This window comes from Scylla paramamosain, chromosome 7, assembly GCF_035594125.1.
Source record: "Scylla paramamosain isolate STU-SP2022 chromosome 7, ASM3559412v1, whole genome shotgun sequence".
Lineage (NCBI taxonomy): Eukaryota > Metazoa > Arthropoda > Malacostraca > Decapoda > Portunidae > Scylla > Scylla paramamosain.
In genome coordinates, this window is record NC_087157.1 from 21,765,616 (window position 1) to 21,791,525 (window position 25,910).

At 38.2% G+C, this 25,910-nt stretch overlaps 1 protein-coding gene and 1 long non-coding RNA gene across 5 annotated transcripts in view; one reads left to right on the top strand and one right to left on the bottom strand.

Moving 5' to 3' along the window:
• LOC135102203 (serine/threonine-protein kinase atr-like) overlaps positions 1-25,910 on the top strand; it is a 479,415-nt gene that overhangs the window by 234,775 nt on the left and 218,730 nt on the right. For all 4 annotated transcript variants that reach the window (XR_010269589.1, XM_064007031.1, XM_064007033.1 and 1 more), the window contains one exon: positions 4,772-4,880. Coding sequence is in view for 3 of the 4 variants with exons in the window: in XM_064007031.1 (XP_063863101.1) it covers positions 4,772-4,880 (109 nt within the window). In the remaining variant the exon portion in view is untranslated. The remainder of the gene's footprint in view (positions 1-4,771; positions 4,881-25,910) is intronic.
• Positions 5,634-24,297, bottom strand: LOC135102202 (uncharacterized). Its single transcript, XR_010269588.1, has 3 exons — positions 23,741-24,297; positions 17,558-20,260; positions 5,634-7,333 (listed from the first exon to the last, which is right to left on the bottom strand). It is a non-coding gene; the product is annotated as an uncharacterized LOC135102202 (long non-coding RNA).

Below are 25,910 nucleotides of genomic sequence, written 5' to 3' on the forward strand. Positions count from 1 at the left end.
GGTGAGAAAAATTGGCAGACAACTCAGAACACCTGACTTAATATAAATTGTTTTAGCTTGAGATGGAATGTGAAGTTTCCAGTTTAAATTATTAGTTAAGGACAAACTGAGGATGTTCAGTGTAGAAGACAGTGACAGTTGAGTGTCATTGAACAAGAGGGAATATCTGTCTAGAAGTTTGTGTCGAGCTGAGATATAGAGGAAATGGTTTTTTGATGTCTTGAACAATACTAAGTTTGCTCTGCTCACATCAGAAACTTTAGAAAGATCAGAAGTCAAACATTATGTGGCTTCCCTGCTTGAGTTGTTTAATTCCTGAAGGGTTTGATGTCAAGGAAAAGACATGAAAAGTGCTTAAGAATGGATACAATAATGACTTTGGCTTAAAATATCATTGATGAATAATAGAGAGAGGAGGATGAGAGAATTCTGAGGAACACCACTATTAATATAAATAGGAGATCAGTGACTGATCTCCTATTTATATTAATAGTACCAATAGAACTATTAGAAAGGAAACAATATTAAGTTAGAGAGAAGGATAGAAACCTTACGTTGGTAGTTTGGAAATTAAAGCCTTGTGCCAGACTCTCATGATATGCCTAAGACAACAACAAAAGTATCACCATAGCTCCTAAAGGAGGATGACAAAGACTCAGTAAGGAAAGCCAGATCACCAGTAGACCAGCCACGATAGAACCTGTACTGGTAATCAGATGTAAGATTGTGAAGTGATAAATGTTTAGGAATTTTCCTGTTGAGAATAGATTAAAAAACTGTAGAAAGGCAAGAAATTAATACAATGAGGCATTAGTTTAATATATTAGGAAGAGGCAGAATGTAAGGAAACTTCCCAAGAAGGAAAAATAGATGTTGATAGACAGAGTTGAAGAATTTGACTAAACAAGTGCAAGCACAGAGGTACAGTTTTGGAGAACAGTGGGAGAGATCCCATCTGATCCATAAGCCTTCCAAGGGTTAAGGCCAGCAAAAGGGTGAAAAACATCACTAAAAAGAATCTTAATAGGAGGCATGAAATAGTTGGACGATGGAGAAGAGGGACGAGCAAGCCCTGAATCATCCAATGTAGGGTTTTTAGCAAAGGTTTGAACAAAGAGACCAGCTTTAGAGGTAGATGAGATAGCAGTGGTGCCATTAGGTTGAAACTGAAGAGGGAAAGATGAAGAAGAAAAATTGTTGGAGATGTTTTTGGCTTGGTGCCAGAAGTCATGAGGGGAGTTAGATCTAGAAAGATTGTGACACTTTCTGTTGATGGATGACATTTTTTTAGTTAGAGAAAAGTCTTGGCATGATTTTAGGCAGAAATATAAATTGAACAAAATTCAGGTGAAGGAAGGCTCAAGTACCATTTGTAGGCTGTCTTTCTGTCATGTATAACATGAGAACAGACTGAGTTAAATCAAGATTTGAAAGGTTTAGGGCAGGAGAAAGAGTGAGAAATATATGCCTCCATGCCAGACACTGTCACCCCTGTTATATGCTCAGCACACAGAGATAAAGAAGCTGTTGTCATTCCATAGAAAATTAGAATAATATCTCTTCAGGTCCTCCCAATTAGTAGCAGAGGTAAAACACCAGAGGCACTTTCACCTTGAGGGATCCTGAGGAGAAATTGGAATAATATGATAAGATACAAATATGAGGTGATTGGAGGGGTTCAATAGAGTAGACAAAGTGACAGCATAAGCAGAAGGATTAGAAGTTAAGAAAAGGTCACAAATGTTGAGTGTATCTCCAAGATGTCAGGAATGCAAGTAGGGTGTTAAACTAATCACTCTAGATTGTGGAGGATAGCAAAGTTAAAGGCTAGTTCACCAAGTTGGTCACTGAAGGGAGGGAAAAGCCAAAGCTGGTGGTGAACATTGAAGTCTTCAAGCATGGAGATCTCTCCAAAAGGGAAGAGAATCAGGATTTGCTCTGCTTTGGAAATTCAAGTCAAAAAAAGAATTTATACTTAGAGGAGTAAGATGAGAAGTATAAAGCACAGATGAATTTCATTTGAGAGTATACATATTGATCATCAATACTCTGACATTGTTTGATCCAGAACTTCGTTCAGTCTGATATATTTTCAGCTGGCTCTATTTTTTATCTTTTAAACATGCTGTTGCTGTGTGATTAGTTCACTGTGCAGAGTTGCTAATGACTCTATATTGAAAAGAGGACATCATAACATCTACCTGGTATTTCATATATCTTACATATTATCAACATTGTATGGAGTTACATTGACAATTTACTATCCTTCTGTTGTGTGTGGAATACGTTAGGAAAGAAATACAACAAGAAAAGAAGAGTAATGAAAGATAACAGAGCACCAAAGCATGCTCTTAATTCACTAATAACCTCTCTGCATTATATGTGATCTGGTACTGATGACTTTAGCTTTGGGGGGGCTATCAATCTCTTGTTCCACTATCTTCATAGTTATGGAAATATTTGTCTGCTTCTCATTCTCTTCTCAAAAAATATGTTCACTATCCTGCACTCCTTGTATGTTTTCCTGGGTGAAAACTTGAAAAATATTCATTCAGAATTTTATTCATCTCTTCTTCAGATGCTTTCAGTGGACCTACTACCTATGAACCTGATAGAACCCCTTGGGCTCAGTCATTGCCTGGCAGCTACCTTTAATTTATAATTCTTTTTAGCTTTCTTCATTAACTCTCTAAATGTTCTAATTAATTCATTATAGTATTGATAATAATAGATTTGTGTAAATGATATTGTCAGTTCATTGTGCTCCATAATATAAACCTTCATGAAGAGGCTTCACTCATTGACAGGTTTTGTGGGAAGTAAACTTTTGGGGAAATTACAGAAATATTAAATATGTTGCTAAACTTATTAAGTTAATTAAGTTAATTTTTATTTCAGTAAACATTTATTTTCTTGTATATAAATGTATGTTTAAATGTATATCTTGTAAGTTTTTACTGCATATTTGTATCTATATTTTGCCATTTAAAGTGTATAATTATCTCAAACCTAGAGCTCTCAAGCTGTTATCATTGATTTTAGTTCTGCTTTGATGCAGGAAACCATATGACTGTAATTAAAAATTAACCATATGACTGTAATAAAAAATTGCAACTCCATGGTATTGTTGGAAATCACTGCAATTTTAAGATTTTTTTTATTAATTGATGATGTGTTTTTTTAGGGTTTCTGGTATTCCCCAAGGCAGTGCACTCAAACCTGATTTTTTTTTTTTTTATTGTTAATATATTTTTACTTTTGATTTAGGTATTACTCTTGAAAATAAGCTAATTTATTTTTCAATGCTAAAACTCCATACCGGTACTCATCTGTTCACTCTCCATGTAATAGAGTATAAGTTGCTGTATCTCTGAATAGAGACTTGGCAAGGATTGGTGTCAACTTTAGGGCATGAAACTAAATGCCAGTAAAACACATTCCATTACTATTAGCAGATCTTGTACATTGGATCCACCTCACCTTTGTTTACATATTTTTATCAAACATTGTGTAAGTTTCTGATCTGCATTTGTCTGGAGCCACTTTTGACTCTAAGCTGACATTTGAATAGCCCATTCACTCCTTGTCTTCTTCATTTGTGCAAATTTATTTACTTCATATGAACCTCAAAACTTTTATTTGTGACTTTACTGTAGTGATATTTTTTTTATGCTTTCATCTTGCTGCTTTTATGAGTATTGTTCACTTGTTTGAATCTTTGCCACAAACCACCATTCAAAATGGCTCAGTTGAACTTTTAATCTCTCCCAAACTATCCCTTGATTAGTATTATCATTATCAAGTTAGTGCACTGTGTTTTATTTAAAGTTTTTAATAATAATTTCCATCCCTTAATAGGTGTTTGAATGATAAAGTAGCTTTGCCTTACATCTTAATGATTTTACTATGAACCCTGTGAATGTTTGATACAATTCTCATGGTGTATTATTCCATCCCTGGTCAAAATGTGGAATCAGTTAACCTATGAGATTGTTCATTCTACAGACATTTAATCTTTTAAATCTCATTTAAGTGCCTCTTTTAAACAGTAGTTTTATCTTTTTTTCCTGAACTTTATTGCTTTTGCTTCTCTCCAGTACCATTGATATTTTGTGTTGATCCATCATGTATCTGCACTCTGAGGGAAGGCTTTGGTTGCTTTTAGTGATAATAATAATGATAAATAATAATAATAATAATAATGATGATGATAATAATAATAATAATAATAATAATAATAATAATAATAATAATGAAATTTGTAGCAAAGTTACTCTTAAAATTTCTTTTATGTAGATTTTTTTTCAGTAAACAAAGGTATATTTAGTAAATGACATCATTCATTCATTCTTTGTAAATCTCAACATTGAGTATTGATGAAAGTGGAAAGGTTGTACTTACCTATGTGTTAATTTTATGTTGAAGATGGTAGTGAGGCTGTGTTGCCCCATGTTGACATGAAGAGAAAGGGAGGAGCAGGTTGGGTTAACTTATTGTGTTGTAAGAGGTTATGTGATTGTGTTGTAATATAACTGCAACTGAGACTAAGTTCTTAGTTTTTGGGAGATACTTGGATTTTGTTATTATGTTTGGAAGTAGTGCATTTTGAGATATAGAAGTTTTTGTTGCTGTGTTGAGGGGAAAGGAAGGTCTTTGTTTTTGTGTTAGGGAGGTGGAGGGTTTATGTTCTTGTGTTTTCATAAGTAGTTAGGTTTTCTTATCATGTATAAGTTAAAAGAATGTACTAGTGACATTTACTACCTCTTTCCAGCCTGGATGAATGTACCCTGGAGAGCCTGGTGGAAGAAGTGGTGGTGGTGATCATGCCACTTATCCAGAAAAGGCCAGAACAGATGGAGCCTGTCCTCACCCATGTTCTGGTGAGAAAGAAATTTTGTTTTGCTTCTATATTGTGTATTATAACTGTGAATTTTATTGAGACTACTCAAGTGCTTTTCTTTCATATTTTTCAGCTAAATGTCTTATTAGACTTTATTCTTCATGAAGTAAGGCTTGTGATAATTGTGTTTTTAACATGCATCTCTTAATGCACTGTTTCTCACACAGCCTTGCATATTGCTGTCATTGTAGTAACCTAAAGTTTACACAGTTAGATGAAGCATTTCCTTGGTGTTTGTTTAAATGTTATCATTAGAGTTACTTTCATCAGCAAGCACATACACTTTTTCTGTCCCAGCTGGTACCCATGATTATATACTCATACAAAAAAATTTTCAATCATAGTGTGCAAGGTTCATGAATTTCAAAGATTTCAGGAAATTATTGGTGAAATTAGCCTTATTTTGGGTCTCAAAAGACTTGCAGAAGAAATAGATTAGGTCCTAATAGTGTTAAGAACCATATTTTTTATTGTGGTCACTCTAGGTATCTCTCTCTCTCTCTCTCTCTCTCTCTCTCTCTCTCTCTCTATCTCTATCTCTCTCTATATCTCTATCTCTCTCTCTCTCTCTCTCTCTCTCTCTCTCTCTCTCTCTCTCTCTCTCTCTCTCTCTCTCTCTCTCTCTCTCACATATACATGCACTACATTTCCTCTCAAAAGACTTGTAGAAAAAATAGATTAGGTCCTAATAGTATTAAGAACAATATTTTTTATTGTGGTCACTAGGTAGCCATTCTCTCTCTCTCTCTCTCTCTCTCTCTCTCTCTCTCTCTCTCTCTCTCTCTCTCTCTCTCTCTCTCTCTCTCTCTCTCTCTCTCTCTCTCTCTCTCTCTCTCTCTCTCTCTCTCTCTCTCTCACACACACACACACACACACACACACACACACACACACACACACACACACACACACACACACACACACACACACACACAATGTGTGTGTGTGTGTGTGTGTGTGTGTGTGTGTGTGTGAGAGAGATTTACTCAACTCTGTTGAGTAAATCGACCTATGAAGAGAGATTAAGAATGCTGGAAATTCCTACCCTTGAAAATAAGGGAGAGAGAGAGGAGATTTAATAAACATCTATGGAATGATGAATGGTATGGAAAATGTGGACAAAGAAGGTTTTGTAAATTTAGACACACAGAGTACAAGGGGACACAATAAGAAGTTGAAGAAATTTAACTGTAGAAGAGACATTAAGAAGTATAGTTTTCCTCACAGAAGTGTGAACAAATGGAATGAACTCAGTGAAGATGTTGTAAATGTCGAAACTGTCAGTGCTTTTAAGACCAAGCTAGATAGATATAGAGATGGGATACTATGAGATTACTCCCTTTCCATAAGTCACAACTAGGTAAACTAGATAAATACACACACACACACACACACACACACACACACACACACACACACACACACACAGATAGATAGATAGTTTATTGACCACAGTGCAATACATGTATAGAAAAAATTATAGCAATAATTTTACCAATACTCCTAACACAAACAATAATACTTGATAACTACTGTAGTCCACACAATTAACATACTTTAATAATTAACAGTCTTATTCCAGTGATATAAACATCTGCAACCATTTACCATCCTTTAACATACTTTAATAATCAACAGTCTTATTCTAGTGACAAACAACTGCAACCATTACCAACCGATTCGTAAATACTTAACACTTCATGTAACATTTTGCAAACATCATCATGCGGAAAAACATCTGTAAATATATCATCTAATGTGGTAACATTATAGGCACATCTGAGGTGAGCTGTTAAAGGGCACTCTTCTACCACATGTCTCTCCATTTGGACACGTCCACACTCATACAGCCATTCTTCCACTGGTAAGCGACCTCTCCCTCTGCGGTTCCAGCACCCTGTCTCGATAGCCAGACTGTGACCACACAACCGGAAACGCGTAAAAGACATTCTATGGAATTCGTTAATTGTATGTTTTTGCTTGTAAATATCATGCATTGTGAATTGTGGGTTTATCTCCTTATAAGTCATACATCTGGATGTATGTTTTTGCTTGTAAATATCATGCACTGTGAATTGTGGGTTTATCTCCTTATAAGTCATACATCTGGATGTATGTTTTTGCTTGTAAATATCATGCACTGTGAATTGTGGGTTTATCTCCTTATAAGTCATACATCTGGATGTATGTTTTTGCTTGTAAATATCATGCACTGTGAATTGCGGCTTTATCTCCTTATAAGTCATACATCTGGATGAATCTGAGTTAGCTTTGCTATTACAAACATTTTCTGTAATTGTTTTCATACTCGGTAGTTCAGTGGTGATGAAAGTATCTATAATTCTGGCTGTAGGTATTCGTGAAGCAAGTGTCTCTCGTATAGCCAGCATCAAAGGATCATCAGTCATTCCTGACCTTTCTTGCCATATCCTCCTGAAAAAATTTGTGCTGTTTATACCTAATAAGGTCTGGAAGTGCCGGCAAACCAACTTCAGCATAGCATACATTGTTATATGTTGTTTCCCTAACCCCCAGCATTTGTTTTAGTGCCCAGTTATACAATTTGATGACAGGCTTAAAATCAGTGTTTACCCATGATTCACATCCATACAAAATTGGAGACGTTAAAGCAGCCTCAAAAATTCTCCATTTCACAACAAAAGGCAAATCATTGTTTTTCGTAACAAATGAAACATATTTCAGGACATGACTTAGCTTTGCTGCAGCATGTGCCCTGACAGCTGAGAACACAGAACCATCACTAATAAATGGTGACCCTAAGTAAGTGTAATTACGGCAGTTTTCAATAACCAGATCATTCACACGAATAGTGCCTGCATCGCCGTCTTCACCACGAATAACAAAGAATTTTGTTTTATCGTTGTTTACAATCATACCATAATCTTTACAGAACTGGTCCAATATTTCCACTTTTTTTTATTAAATTAGCCCGATTTGTAGACAATAAGAGAGTATCATCCATTAACACTAAAACATGTAACCAGTCTAGAAATCTCTGGATACACCATTCCTTTATCATCTTAACTAACTCAGTGATGTAAATAATGAAGAGTAGACAGGAAGTTGGGGAGCCCTGACACATCCCCAGCGTGGTAGTAAACGATGCCATGCCCACCATACTCTGTGTCACCCTGTACATAGCTGTCAGAGCCCTCAGCATCACCAGTCCGCAACCCAATCTTTTCAACACAACAAACAACTTACTCCTTGGTATTAAATGATATGCTTTAGAAAAATCTATAAACATTACAAATAACTTCTGTTTTTTATGCTTAGCAGCATCAACCAATAAGCGTAGCTTGGCAATGTGTTCCAAACAGCCACGGTCTCTCTGGACGCCAGCTTGTTCCCGCAGTGGTCTAAACCAGCAATTCAGCCTTTTGCACAACATCATGTCAAATAGTTTTGCCAAAGAATTCAAGATGCTGATTCCTCTGTAATTGTTAGGGTTTTGTCTATCACCTTTCTTAAATTTGGTAAAAACTTTAGCTTTAATCCATGAGCACAGGTAAGTGCCAGACACAAGAACATTATTGTAAAGAGTTACAATAGCTAACACCGACTGGGCTGGCAGCAGGGAAAACACACCCAGCGGCAACCCGTCTGGCTCACACGCTGGACACACACACACACACACACACACACACACACACACACACACACACACACACACACACACACACACACACACACACACACACACACACATGCACCGCCCAGCTGATCGAATGCATCCACAGCAGTTCCAAGAATCTACCCAGGTTTCATTGTGCAGGGGAGAGCCAAACTTTGAGTCCTGTGTCCATAATACGGTGTTGTGCAAGGTGTTGGTGCAGGGGAAGAGGACGTGTTATTTAGAGGAGTGGCCAAAAGGGAGAAATGAGAGAGTGATACAAGGTAAACACTGACAGTCAGTGACATCAGCAGATAAGATGGTGGCTGGCACAAACCCAAATATTTTTCAGGGCTTCAAGGAAGAGGATGTCATTGTAGCTCACACAAATAAACAAATGTGGAAAATTGAAGGAGAAAATGTGAAAATACGAGAAGAAATATGTAGCTTAACTGCGATGATAAGGGCGTGGAAGAAAGAAAGAGAAGTGGGTGGTGACAATGTAGAAAAGGTATCCCATGGTATAATAGAGATGGAAAAGAGGGAGATAGAAAAAGAAAAAGGAAACAAAAAACTGAGAGAAGAGATGACAAAAATAGTGGGTATAAACAAGAAGTACTGTGAAGGAATTAAGAAACTCAAGGAAGAGAACAAAGAGTTAAAGAAAACTTTGCAAGAAAGAGATGTTAGGGTTGGAGAAGTGAAGAAGTTGGTGACAGAGGAAGTCAAAAGTTGGAAAGAAGAGAGAGAACAACAGCAAAAGGTGGACATGGAGGAGATAATAAGGCAACAGCAACAGGAACCCAATAATGATATGGAAAAAAACAAGTGATTAAAATAATAAAGGAAAAAAAATAATCTTGTGAGAGACACGGTACAGAATAAGATGTGTGTGTGGTGGTATTTGGGGTTACAGAGAAGAACCTACCCATGAAAATAGCTAAGGAGAAAGAAGTGAAAAGGGCTAAGGAAATTATAGCAGAAGTGGCAGAGGAAGGAGAGGGATAATCTAACAGATTGAAGAGGTTTACAGGATCAGAAAGTACAAAGGAAATGAAACAAGACAAACGAAAATAAGACTCATGTCACAAACTGCAACGGAACATGTCTTGCAAAGAATAAGAAACTGACAAAAGTAGAAGGAATGAAGGAAGTATGGATAAAAAGAGACATGAACAAAGAAGAGAGGAGTAAACTGAAAGAGTTGAGAGTAGAGGCTTAGTCAAAAAACGAGGAGAGAACACAGGAACAAGTGAGCAATAAGAATAAGAAACTGACAAAAGTAGAAGGAATAAAGGAAGTATGGATAAAAAGAGACATGAACAAAGAAAAGAGGAGTAAACTGAAAGAGTTGAGAGTAGAGGCTTAGTCAAAAAATGAGGAGAGAACACAGGAACAAGTGAGGAGATTCATTTAGAAAGTTGTGGACATGAAAGTGAGGAAATGGTGGCACAAAGATGCCATTGAAGGTCACCAAACGGAACCTTAAAAATTATGTTTACAAGTATAGATGGTTTGGTGTCAAGCCTATTGGAACTTAATGACTAACAAAAAAGCAATAAACCAGATGTGGTATTTTCAATGGAAACCAAACCAAAGGAGGAAATAAAGATAAGATTTGCAGAGGAAAATATAGCACATGGAGGAGAGACAAAAGGAAAGGGAGGAGGAGGAGTGATGATATTGGTAAAAGAAGATATTGTTGTTGAGGAAGTGGAATATGGTGATGGAATGGGAGAAATATCAAGTGTTGTGATTAAGATCAAAGAAAGTGAAAAAAAAAAAAAGTTATTGTGACATACATACCACCAAAAACTATTTTTTTTTTTTTTATGTAGAAAGGACACTGGCCAAGGGCAACAAAAAATCTGATAAAAAAAAAAAAGCCCACTGAAATGCCAGTCCCATAAAAGGGTCAAAGCAGTGGTCAAAAATTGATGAATAAGTGTCTTGAAACCTCCCTCTTGAAGGAATTCAAGTCATAGGAAGGTGGAAATACAGAAGCAGGCAGGGAGTTCCAGAGTTTACCAGAGAAAGGGATGAATGATTGAGAATACTGGTTAACTCTTGCATTAGAGAGGTGGACAGAATAGGGGTGAGAGAAAGAAGAAAATCTTGTGCAGCGAGGCCACGGAAGGAGGGGAGGCATGCAGTTAGCAAGATCAGAAGAGCAGTTAGCATGAAAATAGCGGTAGAAGACAGCTAGATATGCAACATTGCGGCGGTGAGAGAGAGGCTAAAGACAGTCAGTTAGAGGAGAGGAGTTGATGAGATGAAAAGCTTTTGATTCCACCCTGTCTAGAGGAGCAGTATCAGTGGAACCCCTCCAGACATGTGAAGCATACTCCATACATGGACAGATAAGGCCCTTATAAAGGGTTAGCAGCTGGGGAGGGTGAGAAAAACTGGTGGAGACGTCTCAGAACACCTAACTTCATAGAAGCTGTTTTAGCTAGAGATGTGAAGTTTCCAGTTCATATTCAGTGTAGAAGAGGGGGACAGTTGAGTGTCATTGAAGAAGAGGGGATAGTTGTCTGGAAGGTTGTGTCGAGTTGATAGATGGAGGAATTGAGTTTTTGAGGCATTGAACAATACCAAGTTTGCTCTGCCCCAATCAGAAATTTTAGAAAGATCAGAAGTCAAGCGTTCTGTGGCTTCCCTGCGTGATATGTTTACCTCCTGAAGGGTTGGACGTCTATGAAAAGACGTGGAAAAGTGCAGGGTGGTATCATCAGCGTAGGAGTGGATAGGACAAGAAGTTTGGTTTAGAAGATCATTAGTGAATAATAAGAAGAGAGTGGGTGACAGGACAGAACCCTCAGGAACACCACTGTTAATAGATTTAGGAGAAGAACAGTGACCGTCTACCACAGCAGCAATAGAACGGTCAGAAAGGAAACTTGAGATGAAGTTACAGAGAGAAGGATAGAAACCGTAGGAGGGTAGTTTGGAAATCAAAGCTTTGTGCCAGACTCTATCAAAGGCTTTTGATATGTCCAAAGCAATAGCAAAAGTTTCACCAAAGTCTCTAAAAGAGGATGACCAAGACTCAGTAAGGAAAGCCAGAAGATCACCAGTAGAGCGGCCTTGACGGAACCCATACTGGCGATCAGATAGAAGGTTGTGAAGTGATAGATGTTCAAGAATCTTCCTGTTGAGGATAGATTCAAAAACTTTAGATAAGCAGGAAATTAAAGCAATAGGACAGTAGTTTGAGGGATTAGAGCGGTCACTCTTTTTAGGAACAGGTTGAATGTAGGCAAACTTCCAGCAAGAAGGAAAGGTAGATGTTGACAGACAGAGCTGAAAGAGTTTGACTAGGCAAGGTGCAAGCACGGAGGCACAGTTTCAAAGAACAATAGGAGGGACCCCATCAGGTCCATAAGCCTTTCGAGGGTTTAGGCCAGCGAGGGCATGGAAAACATCATTGCGAAGAATTTTAATACGTGGCATGAAGTAGTCAGAGGGTGGAGGAGAGGGAGGAACAAGCCGAGAATCGTCTAAGGTAGAGTTTTTAGCAAAGGTTTGAGCAAAGAGTTCAGCTTTAGAAATAGATGTGATAGCAGTGGTGCCATCTGGTTGAAGTAGAGGAGGGAAAGAAGAAGAAGCAAAGTTATTGGAGATATTTTTGGCTAGATGCCAGAAATCACAAGGGGAGTTAGATCTTGAAAGGTTTTGACATTTTCTGTTAATGAAGGAGTTTTTGGCTAGTTGGAGAACAGACTTGGCATGGTTCCGGGCAGAAATATAAAGTATGGAGTTGGTGATCATTATAACAAAGTTGATTGAGATGGAAGATAAAAATGAGAAGTTGAAGATGGAAAATGACTTTTTGAAAAAAGCAAATAAAGGAGAAAGTAGAAACTGTTTAGAAATGAAATGAAGAAATAAAGGCAAGTATAAAGGATGCGGAAATGAGGCAAAATAAGTGATAAATGAATATAAAGTTGAAGAAAAATCACTAAAGAAAATAATAGAACGACAAGAAAATGAGAAACAAAATCTGAGACAGAAGGTCATAAATGTTATTAAAGAAGAGAAAAGTTAGTGAGAAACACTGTAGAAAAGTATAAACAAATAATTGTATTTGGTTTAAAGGAAAAGAAAATGGTAAGCAGAATTCAAAGAGAGGAAAAGGAAAAGAGCCTATTGAATAAGTTACCGAAGAAAGTGATGGGTGAAGACAGTCAGGTAGTAAAGCAAGCGGAAAAATTCCATAGAATTGGGAAACATGAAGAAGAGAAAATAAGACCCATAAGAATAAGGACTGCAACACAAGTACAAGCAAAAGAGATAATAAATGGGTCTTGGAGATTGTCTGGAGATGAAGAATGTAAGAATGTATGGATAAACAGGGATCTGGATGAGACTGAAAGGTTAAAGCAAAAGGACCCAATAAATGTGGCTAAACAAAAAAAACAAACAATGAATGGAAGGGAAGTTTTTTTTGTAAGAGATATGAGAATAAAGAAATGTTACATCAAACAGTAAGTAAAGTATGTTATACTAATGTAATTGGATTAATGTCAACAAAGATGGAAATAAATGAGTTATTAAACAGAACCACAACAGATGTATTATATGAGACAAAATGGAAAAATAAATGGTGAACTCCTGACATTGGTGATGATAAAAATATGTTATGGATAAAAAATAGAAGTGACAAGGGAAGAGGTGGAGTGATCGTTCTGACTAAAAAATGTGTTAAAGTGGAGAAGGTAATAGAAAGTGAAGACAAATCTGAAATTCTACAAGTGATGATTAAAAGTGGAAACGGAAGGATAATTAATTATGTAGGAGTGTATGTGCCACCTATGAACAATGCTTGGCAAAAGAAGAGCATGAAGAGATGTTGGTAGATGTGTTAAAAGGTCTTGAAAAGATAGTGATGGAAAGTAGTGATATAGTTATTGTTGGTGATTTTAATTGCAAGGAGATGAATTCGGAAACATTAACAACTACTGGAAGTGAGAACTCATGGAGTAATAGACTATTAAAATGAGCAGTGGAAAACTTGATGACTCGGTGGGTTGATTGTGATATCAGATTTAGTGGAAGAACTAAACCATCAAGACTTGATTTAGTGTTTACCAAAGACATGGAAATTTTGAAACTATACACTATGATAACCCTTTAGGTAAAAGTGATCATGTGTTGATGGAATTTAATTTGAAAAATGAAAATCTAATCATTGATGAAAATCATAAGGTAAGAAGATTTAAAAATAATAAAGTTGATTTTGAAGAATTATGAAAGTACTTTGTTGCCATGGACTGGAAAGACTTTGAACATGCAGATGATGTTCAGGAAAAATGGGATGAATTTATAAGGATTTATAATACTTTTGTGGAGAAATTTGTACCTAGAGGAGGAGCAAGGTGTAGAAAGGGTAAGGAATGGTTCAGTACAAAATGCAAAGATGCTAGAAATTGTAAGTTAAATGCTTGGAATAGATGAAAGAAAAGGAAAACTTAAAGCAATCGTGATGAATATATTGATGCCTGAAATGAGTACGTTGAGATAATTAGAATGGAGAGAAGAAACTATGAAAGAAATATAATAGAAAAGTATATAAATGAATCAAAACTATTCTTTAGACATATTAATGGGAAGATGAAGAAGAGAGAAGGTGTATCAAGACTGAAAGTCGAAGGAAAAGTCCATGAGGATGCAGTGGACATGGCAGAGGTTATGAACAAGTTTCATATTGGTATTTACTATGGAAGGAGAGTTTGATGCTAGAAGGGATAATTTTGTGAGGAATATACTAAGTACAGTCCCAGTCAGTTATGATGAAATACTTAAGATGATGGAAGAACCTGATGTAAATAAAGCATCTGGTCCAGATGGAGTATCAAACTGGATATTGAAAGAATGCAGGTAACAACAGGCTGATAAAATTCACAATGCGGTAGTGATATCATTGTCGCAGGGAAGAGTACCAAAAGACTGGAATAGAGCAAATATTACACTTATATTCAAAGGAGAAAATAAGGAAAACCCAGTAAATTAAAACCAGTGTCATTGACTAGTGTTGTAGAAAAACTATGTGAAAGAACAATAAAGAAAAAATGGATGTATAAAGTTTTGGTAAATTGTCAATTTGGATCTAGAAGGGGAAGATCATGCTCCATGAACTTACTGTCCATTTATTCAAAGATAGATGATATTGTGCAAGAGAGAGAGAGATGGATGAGGTAGATGGTGTCTGCTTTGACTTGAAGAAGGCTTTCAACAAAGTACCACACCGAAGATTGCTATGGAAGATAAAAAAAAAAAATATGGAAGAATTGGAGGAAGACTGCTGGAGTGGATGGAGGATTATTTGGATGATAGAGAGATGAAAACTGTAATACAAGACCGAAATTCATCTTGGCTGAAAGTAACTAGTGGTGTCCCACAGGGGTCAGTGTTGGGATCAATAATAATGTTTGTGATATATGTAAATGACATGAATGAAGAAATAGATAGCTACATGAGTTTATTTGCAAATGATGCTAAGCTGGTAAGAAGGATAGAAAATGTAAATGGCTGCATAGTACTGCAAGATGATTTAGATAAGATAAATAGATGGAGTAAATCTTGTCAAATAGAATTCAATTTAAGTAAATGTAATGTAATGCAAGGAGGAATATTATAAAATTGGAAAGAGTATAAAGAGCAGTCACTAGGATGGTTCCAGAGTTGAGAAATTCCACTTATGAAGAGAGATTAAGAATGTTGTAAATTCCTACCCTTGAAAATAGGAGAGAGAGAGAGAGAGAGAGAGAGAGAGAGAGAGAGAGAGAGAGAGAGAGAGAGAGAGAGAGAGAGAGAGAGAGAGAGAGAGAGAGAGAGAGAGATTTAATAAATGTCTACAGATGGTATGGAAAATGTGAACAAAGAATGTTTTATAAATTTGGACACAGAGTACAAGGAGACACAGTAAGAAGCTGAAGAAAGTTAACTGTAGAAAAGACATTAAGAAGTATAATTTTCTTCACAGAAGTGTGAACAAATGAAATGAAGTCAGTGAAGACATTGTGAATGCTGAAACTGTCCATACTTTTAAGACCAAACTGGATAGATATAGAGACAGGATACTGTGAGGTAAATATAACACCTCAAAACAGAGGGAAGTAGTAACTTAGAAAAGTAATTCTAAATATAAAAAGAAAGAAGGGAAAAAGGAATGAAGGTTAAGGAGAGGGAGATAATAACTTGAGAATGCAGCTTATTATGTGAACCCTTAATGTTTTTATTTTATTGGTTTGAGAGAGAGAGAGAGAGAGAGAGAGAGAGAGAGAGAGAGAGAGAGAGAGAGAGAGAGAGAGAGAGAGAGAGAGAGAGAGAGAGAGAGCATGCAAACAAACTCAGCTGATGGCTAACTCTCTCTCTCTCTCTCTCTCTCTCTCTCTCTCTCTCTCTCTCTCTCTCTCTCTCTCTCTCTCTCTCTCTCTCTCTCTCTCTCTCTCTCTCTCTCTCTCTCTCTCTCTCTCTCTCTCTCTCTCTCTCTCTCTCTCTCTCTCTCTCTCTCTCTCTCACACACACACACACACACAGCGGTGGTGGCGAAGCTGACAGGATGTGTTTCCTAGTGCTCTACATATAGGAGGAAGGAATAAGACAAATTGTTCACAGTGGAGCAAATTATATGAAGATCCATGAATACCTTGGTGGTAAATAGGGAGGGGAGAAACAGTATGTGGGTATAGTTATCTCGTCTCTAAGAAAGTTTGGTTGGTTTCTTTACATTGGACAAAATGGCTGAGGGCAGCACCCCAAAAGAACAAGGGTCCTTTGAAGGTTTTACTGGTGAGGAAAGAGAACTAAATTATAGATTGTAGTGTAGAAAAATTTTATAAATGGAAGAAATGATGGACAAGTTAGTGGAGAGAATAAAGACATTGGAGGCACACCAGAAGGAGACAGGTGAGGAGTTGGTGATTATTATGGCAAAGTTGATGGAGATGGAAGATTTAGATAAGGTAAATAGATGAAAGAAATCTTGGCAAGTGGAATTCAATTTAAGTAAATGTAAAGTAATGGAGTTTGGTAAGAGTAAGAAAAGAATACAGTATCATTATGAGATGGAAAGTGTGAAGTTAAAGAGGTCAAAAGAGGAAGTGGATTTGGGAGTAACAGTTACTGAAAATTTGCTTTGGACAGACACAGTGATGAAATTACTGGAGAGATGATGAATTTGTTAAAAAGAGTAAGAATGGCATTCTCTTATTTGGATAAAAAATTATAAAAAAGTTGTCGATTTCCATGATAAGACCAAGACTGGAATATGTGGCAGTGGTGTGGTCTACTCATACAAAGAGGAATATTATAAAATTAGAAAGAGTGCAAAGAGCAGTCACTAAGATGGTTCTGGAGTTGAGTAAATTGACCTATGAAGAGAGATTAAGAATGTTGGAAATTCCTGCCCTTGAAAATAGAAGAGAGAGATTTAATAAGCATCTATAGAATGATAAATGGTATGGAAAATGTGGACAAAAAAGGTTTTATATATTTAGACTTACAGAGTACAAGGGGATACAATAAGAAGTTGAAGAAAGTTAACTGTAGAAGAGACATTAAGAAACAAATGAACAAATGGAACAAACTCAGTTGAAGACATTGTAAATGCCAAAACTGTCAGTGCTTTTAAGACCAAACTAGATAGATATAGAGACAGGATACTATGAGATTACTCCCCTCTCATAAACCACAACTAGGTAAATACACACACACACACACACACACACACACACACACACACACACACCACCTGAGAGAGAGTGGAGAGTAGTGTCAAATATTCACCCAGAATTGTATGTACAGGGTCCATTTCTTAGTCTTGTTTTCATCAATGAGGTTTGACAGGAAGGTGAAAGCTGGCCTAAGGAACAGCTGAATGCTTGGTAAAAATGTGTTGCACGCTAAGGGGGAGCTAGATGCAAACACAGGCGAAGATCCCATTGACAGCCTTTACTTATGCTTGTGTACAAACATGCAGTCCCTGAAACACATCACCATAATATCTTGTGGGTACATACCCACACTGGGGTGATGAGTCAGGCCAGTAAAAATGCTGAGATAGCGGCTATCTTGAGGAGCAGATGGGGTAGAGGGGGAACCGCAGTGCCTAGTCTTCCTCAGCTGCCATCAGGACCTCCCTTTAAGTAGTCGGTCAACATGTTAGATGGTGCTGGCTTGGCTGAATGGTCCTTGGTGAAGCTTCATCTTGGTCCACATGTGAGGCTCTGCGGTTTACTGCCTTGCTGAATCAAGGACTGATTTACAGCCCCCGAGCTCTGTTTTTTTTTTTTTTTTTTTTTTTTTTTTTTTTTTTTTTTTTTAGGAGGGACACCAGCCAAGGGCAACAAAAATACAATTGAAAAAAAAACCCACTGAGATGCTGGTCCCCAAACAGGATCCAAAATGGTAGTCAAAAATTGAAGGATAATTGTCTTAAAACCTTCCTCTTGAAAGAATTCAAGTCATAGGAAGGTGAAAATACAGAAACAGGCAGGGAGTTCTAGAGTTTACCAGAGAAAGGGATGAATGATTGAGAATACCAGTTAACTCTTGCATTAGAGAGGTGGACAGAATAGGGGTGAAAGAAAGAAGAAAGTCTTGTGCAGCAAGGCTGCAGGAGGAGGAGAGGCATGCAGTTAGCAAGATCAGAAGAGCAGTTAGCATAGCAGTAGAAGCAGTAGCAGTAGTAAAATAGCAGTAGAAGATAGCTAGAGATGCAACATTGCAGCGATGAGAAAGAAGCTGAAGACAATCAGTTAGAGGAGAAGAGTTGATGAGATGAAAAGCTTTTGATACATTGGGCAAAAATATGAGGTGGCTACTGTATCTCCAAGTACACCACCCCAGGATTTTTCAGAATTTACTTAGGAAGATATGGGAATGATTAGAGTATGTGAGATTATGTAAAGTCAAGGAGGATAATTTAAAACTCAGAGAAGAAATACAAGAATCGGCAGATATATAGAGAGGATGACAAAATGATGAGGAGGTGTATGGAGAAGACTTAAGGAAGCTTTTAGTGAAATGGGAGAGAAGAAAGGTAGAAGGAAAACAAAAAGTTGAAAGAGGAAATGAAAAAAAAAATTATGGATCTGAATATTAAAAATCTAACTGGGAGTAAAGGCTGGTGATGTTGTTGCCAACTATATACACCCTGGTGAGTGTCAGTGAGTATTCACAGTCTAGAGAGCTGTTTAGTCCTCTTCAAGAAGGCACATGTAAGGCATATGGCTGTGGATCGATGGGGTGAAGGAATGTCAGTGGTGACTAATAGGGTGGGCAGGTCAAAAGTAATGTATATGGTGAGTAGCTGAGTGCTGAGGGTCTGGCAGTGGGAGTAGAAATGTGAACAGTGGAGAAATAAGTGTTCCTTGATCTCTTAAACCATCTGGCACCTGGGGCAATACAGGGAGGGAGAGAGGTGGAGGTGATACAAGTGAGCCATGAGTTTGGTGTGACCGAGTTGCAAATGGGTGAGGGCAACATCTAAAGTGCAGGATGACTGCCAAACCCATGGTTGTGGGGAGGAGTCCTTGCGGTACAGGTCCATGGAGGTGGTACATAGGGAGTTGTGGAGGAAGTCATCCCAGGAGGAGGGGCAGTTTTGGGAGTGCAGGCAAATGGCAGCAGAGTATGGCAGGGGGAGAGGTATGATGTCAGTCCCTGTAAGATCTATTTTTGCTGTTGCATCCACCACTTCATTACCACAGATACCAGAATGGAAAGGGACCCACTGTAAGGTGATGATCCAACCTGTTGAGGTGAGGGAGAGGAGGTGATTTTGTAGGGAGTGAACCAGAGCTGTTGATGTGGACGGGTGATGGGAGAGAATGAGATGCAGGGATGACCTGAAGTCTGCATAGACAATTGCTTCCCCTGGAATCTAGATACTGTTGAGGTAAACCAGGGCCTGACATAGGGTGAAGAGCTCCACTGACAAGACAGTGGCAGGGGTGAGTGTCCACGTCATGCAGATACTGTATTTATGGTCATAGATGGCAGCAGCTGTGGATGGAAGAGCGGGAAAGTTAGAGCCGTCAATGTAGATCTTGATGTAATCCTGGTACGTAGCCTGATCTAGGTGTTAGAAAACGTGTGTAGCTAAGATACTTGCAGGGCAATCCTGTCTGAAATGTCTAATCATGGTGCAGCTGGAGAAGTGGACCTGATGGGTTGGAGTGGTGGTGGTGGCAGTTGCAGCTTGGAAAGGGCTTGCAGTACCCAGACTACACACTGAGAGCCAGATTGGGGTGTGTGGGTCAATTCTGGAGGTGGAGTACAGTTTGGAGAGGGGGTGAGATGATGGTTTTGATTTTATGGCATAGAACTGACGGCAAAGGACTTCCTTCCTGCAAGCGTGTAAGGGGGGAACACTGCTCTCTGCATGGAGGGCCGTGACAGGTGAGGATTTTTTTGTCCCCATGGAGATTTGCAGGGATGTGTTGTGAAGGAGGTCCAACCTGTGAAGGGTAGTGGGGACAGCAGAGTCATAGAGACTGCTACCATAGTCCAGTTTCAACCTGATGGCCACCCAGTAATACAGCAACAGATATCTGTTGGCTCCCCATTGAATGCTGGCCACTCTCTTCACTGGTCACTTGTTGCATGAAGTATGGAGATGTTCCAAATGGTGGGCCAGGTGAGGTGGGGCTTGTCGAGCTGCATTCCAAGAAAAGTGTATGTCCTGGAGTAAGGGACAGGAGAGCCGCAGACACGAACAGCTAGAGGAACAGGAACCCGTTTCAGTGTGAAGCACATTAGGGTGCTCTTGGTTGCACTGACTGAGAGGCCCCATGGCCTCATTGTCAACTGCACATCACCACCCTCACTCACTACCTAACTAGTTGACAAAAAGGAAAATACCATGGCTGTTTACCTTAGGCATGCACAAGGACAACATACCTAACACACCAACATGTCACCACGTCACCCTGATCACTCACAACCAAAGCATGGGATGACCCATCCTGAGTGAATGACCACAAGAGAGAACAAGGGTTACCCCTGGACCTCCTAATATACACCCCCTCTCCTCATGACCCCATGCTAACCTTGACCTATCTCGATACCTTGTGCTCGCCTTGTGGAGATCTTAACAAAGAAAATTAACTCACTCCTTAACTTAGGTTAATTATAAAGTAGTCCAAACAACTATAACACAAAAATGTAGCTACCGTGGTAATATAGACTTGTTTGGCCTACTAATGACAGTTATAATAGAAAAGGCAAAAAACATTCTCATATGTTTAAAAAATTACTCTTAAAATTACAATTAAAACATAAAATATAATAGAATAAGGTTACATTATTGAACGTAAATCACAGAAGGCATGCCATACACCGTCTCCTCTAAAAACAGAGTATTACAAGACTGTGCTGTCTTCAGTAACCATCCTTAATAAAATACAGCATGGCTTAATCTTAAACTTAAAACACTAAACCTAAAACTTAAATGTAAAGAAAGAATTAAGATGGCAATTTCTACACAAAGCCTGTGGGTGGCTGGCAGGTCTCGCCTGTCTCCCAAATCCTTAGTGCTTCAAACTATGTGGCTTCCCTGCCTAGGACATTTCTTCTAACTTGTAAAGATCCATACCTGGATTGTTGATGGGATTTCCCATTTGTTATTTCTGGTGGCTGCTCTGATTAGTTATCTTTCTGTTTGCCTCTCTACTTCAAGTAAATTATGGATAAATCCTGTGAACTATATAGTGTGTGACTTGTTGCATCACCAAAAGTATTTGTTTTGTCATTCAGGAAGTAGTACTCTAGCCCAAAAGCTAATCAGGTGAGGATTTGTGCTTCTATATTAATTTCTCTTTGATCTTTTGGTCTATCTGTGTGACAGGAACTAGATCAGTGAGCTTCTAGTAATTCTTTTTATTAATAGGTATTTGGATCTATTTGCAAAATGCTTCATGTGGGGCCATTGGTCTTTCCCCATAGTTTTTTTTTTGTGGAGCATTGGATATTTTAGGCATATGACTGTGTATGATGTAAATTTGCAAGTTTTTATCCTTATTTTTTAAAATTTCCTGCCACTATTTTAAAAGTTTTCCCAAAATTAAGTACTTTTTAGGCATATCTTTTCTCTGCTGCTGTTAGCTACAAAATGAGGGATTTGACCAAGGGGAAAACACATAATTTGTGGCATTAGCAGCGTGGATATTTCCCCACCATCCCCTGCAACTTATCTAATAGTGTGTTATCCTCCATTATTTGGTGGATATGTTTATAACAGCACTCAGTATGGGTCATTGGGGGAAGTGTGGAAAGAGGGGTAGAGGGGGTTTGACGCTGGGCGAAGCCAGATTATTGTGGCTGTTTCGAGCATGGGATCCTGTGGTGAAATTTTCACGTCCAGAGATCTTTACACTGTTTGGTCAGACACATATTTTCACCGCTACTAACACTACAAAACCTGGGTTTTCCCCTTGGTTAAACCCCCTCATTTTCTACATATATTGTTATGACCACAGTTCCCAGCCCTTTCATAAACTTGCCACACCTGGACTAGCTTACCCCTAGTGACTGGGTGCAGGGCTTAATATGGATTACAAGGTTCATTCTTGATTCATGCACCCTTATTAACAATGGTCACAAAGCCAGTCTGTTTTACCCACAAGGGAAATACTCTAACATCAATTAACTCCCACAGCTGTGAAAGGATCAACAACCACACCTAGGGAGAAACAATTATAACGAGTAATAACACATACATGGTCGAGGTATAATACCCTGGGGGAATAGTGCCCTTGTAACAGACCACCCACTTCTAGCAAATTATTATAATACTCTAGCAGAGTAGCATCATTTACAGCCTCCTGGACAGCAGTTCTGATCAGGGCCTGAAGATGGAGTAAATTTCACTACACTGCTAATTACTTAAGCTCTCTGCAAGTCAAGCACCCACCAGGAGCCTGACACAGTAGCATTTAACACTAAACAAGCTCACTAACAAAAGACACGACTACAGACATGCATCCACAAACACACAGGAGGGTAATTCATTGCTCACTGTACAAGAACTCAGCCCGCACACACACACAACCAAAGTCACTTCCCTGGGTATGAAGTGTCATACACAACTACACTCCCTGCCAGGCTACTATGGAGATTCCTACACTATTTAAGTAGGCCAGGGCATATGGCCAGTAATGACTCACTTATCCCCTTAAAGCAACTGACCTAGCTGTAATCTCATCTCAGTCTCTTCCGGATACTATTACCTGTCTCAATACTTCTGTTCCATCTAAGCACTGGGTAGTGACTGAGTGTGAAAAAGTGCACCAAACACTCTCTCGCTCTGCTGTTAAGTGGGGAGGGGGTGTGGCAACACACATACACCCACCCACTTGCTGCTCTGCACCCCTCGTTGGTTTATATGAATAAGGCACTTCACTTCTGAAAATTCTAATAATTAAACTAGTGGGGCTACATGAATACTGATCACTTTATTGTCAAGAGCAACTCTTCTACTAAATGCTGGGTGAGACTCAGATTGAATGGATAAGGGGAAATAAGGAAATTTATGTGGGGAATATGAGTGACTGCATGGATAAATAATATACCAGAAGCTTCAGGCTGAGTAGGCTATGTGTCAGGGACACATCCAAATCTCATCCCCAGCCTGTCTTTCTTCTCATCTCTCTCCCCTCCCTTCATTCTTCTCTCATTCACTCTTACTTCTTTCTTCATTTTATATTGTATTATTTTCGTGCCCTAATGAGTGATGTTCCCTTGTGGCAGACGATAATCACAAATCCTATCACTGGATTAAAAGAAATACAAATATTGACACTTTTATAGATTTTTAATTGATAATGGAATAATCCGAATAATAATAAATAAAAAAAAGGAATTCAGAAATACAAAAGAATGGTAGCGTACTCTTCAGTTACATAAAACTGCGATGGAGATATTTTCGCGACTACTGAGTTGCGGGGGAGACCAGAGAATAAATAAATAAATAAAAAAAAATATATATATATATACCCAAAAAGTATGTATAGACCTGAGGTCAGTCTCACACGGTGATCTCGAACCAGGTGGTTGCACTAGTCACGTGGAGAGAACCAACAAAAAAGAACGTAAAAATGTGAATATCTATCCACTCAGAACAATAGTTTATCAACAGGAATATCTGAGGAGAATCCGAGAGAGACTCGCTTTAGTAAAATTATTGTTAAACAAACACTTACTTAATATTACAGGAATGGAGGAGGAGATTATCAGACTGCATGCTCACCTGAGGAGAATCCGAGAGAGACTGGTTTTGCTTGTGAGGAAATAGGCGGGAAACTAAGGATAAAGGTTTCCAATGGGGAAATTTATTAAGAGTTATAATTTTGTGCTAGTGGGGGGGCGACTTGGTTGTGAGTTCAGGGATGAAAAATATGAATAATTAAGTTACTGTTTACTTTATAGTTGTTACTTTAAGAAGTTTAATTCAATGGACTTTTGAAATCAATTGGGGAATTAGTCAAAGTCTGGTATCTCTTCCCGGCTTGCGTAGCAACAGGGGTAAAAGGACGGTGAAGCAAAGAAGACTTATCAGATTCGTCAACCTCATTGGCGCGGCGTAATTATCTGGGATTTGTTTGAGCTGGCTTAAGACCTTACCATTATAGAATTAATTTTATCGTATTAAGGGCTCCCCATTCTCTGGAATTAGGTGAAAAATTCGCCTCTATAACCTGGCCAAGCAGGAGAAATTACGTTTATTCACGAGGTAAATTTATCATAGAAGTGGTCAACACAGTGACGCTGAGACAAAAGAAAACTGAGGAGAGGAGGGGAAGGGGGGGGGGTTAGTCACATGATACTGAGACTGTCTGGTCATCCCCGCACATTACATGGGCCTTAGCCTAAAAAAAAAAAATAGAAATATACATAATTAATTTCCAGCACTACATTATCTCACTGCACACAACAATATCAAGAAACATTTCAACTTCCTGGTGAAGAGAGATGTGGAACAATAATCTCTCTACAGACAACTACCTAACAGATGCATAAAACAGCAAGGAATTGTTCAGATTCCATGTCATGACAGTTGCTGAAAAGTCTAATGTTCAGGGCAGTTTCTCACATAGTTCACAACCTTCACGATACAAGTGAAAGTTGCAGGAGGCCCAGAAGAAAGCAATTTAAAAGCCAGAGACTCCTGATGAAAGAACCAGTGGACACTAACTGCTTTTGGTGCTTTGGATTTTACTTGCATTTGGAAACTTGATTTAAGGTGACCTTGACCCAAGCATGGCTGTAACTCCATCAGTTGAGATTCCAACAAGATTGTCCATCAAACCATGCTTGTCAAAAAATGATGACATAGCATTCATCACATCACTGGCCATACTGGACATTTCCAGATTTTGACTGCTAAGAAATTCCTATTTAGTCATGCTTTTCAAAAGGTATCATCATTATACCATTAGCTCGCATGACATTGGTACATCATTGGAGTCATCAATGTTTAGTGGAAATGGTAGATGCTTTTATCTCTTCAGTAATTTGATATTTCATATCACCTGACATGCCACTGATTCTTCACTGGATATTATTATACATAATTAAGTTGCTGTGGTGCTTCTGCTCCAAGAACTATTCTAATTACTTTTGCACAAGGTAGGATTATTTCTTCAACAGTTGTGTGTTTTTTTTTTTTTCTAAATAAATAACTGTGTTACTTTCATAATGTTCCCTCTCTGCTCATGGAAGCAATTGCTGTGGTTTTGGTCACTTAAACTCTTAGCTAATGAGTAGTAATTCTAGCATTTAAGCATTCACTTTTAAGGTTTGTGTATAGTATTATGGATTTTATTTGAAGCCACATGTTTCCTACTCTTAGCATAATAAATTTGAAAATAATAAAAATTTCTCTGGACTCCTTTAAATTCTTCCATGGATCCCTGATTGAGAACCACTGCCATAAAGTGAGGTAAAAATACTTTATCTTCTCTACCAGGGGCCAAGGAACTAAAAGAATGGAGTGAATGTGAAAGTTGTGTGCTTTGTTTTGGCTGCCACCCTTTTTAGGAGAGAGAACCTTGCTATATGTATGGATTTACTTAGTTGTAGCATACAGGAGGGAGAGCTATGCTCATGCTGTCCACTCTCTATATCTCTCATTATCTAGTTTCAGCTTGAAGTCATGTATTGTTTTTGTGTGAAACATTCGCTCTTTCAATCCATTTCATATTTCTATTACTCTGTGTGAAAAGTTATTCTGTTTAATATGTATTGTATAGTTCTATGTTTGTATGTACATATGTGTTTTTGCAGTGCTGTTGTACCACTGTGGCATAGGGGTGCCACTGCATTGTGACACCGGCTTAGGCTGTTTCAGTTACAATTAGCATTAAATATGTA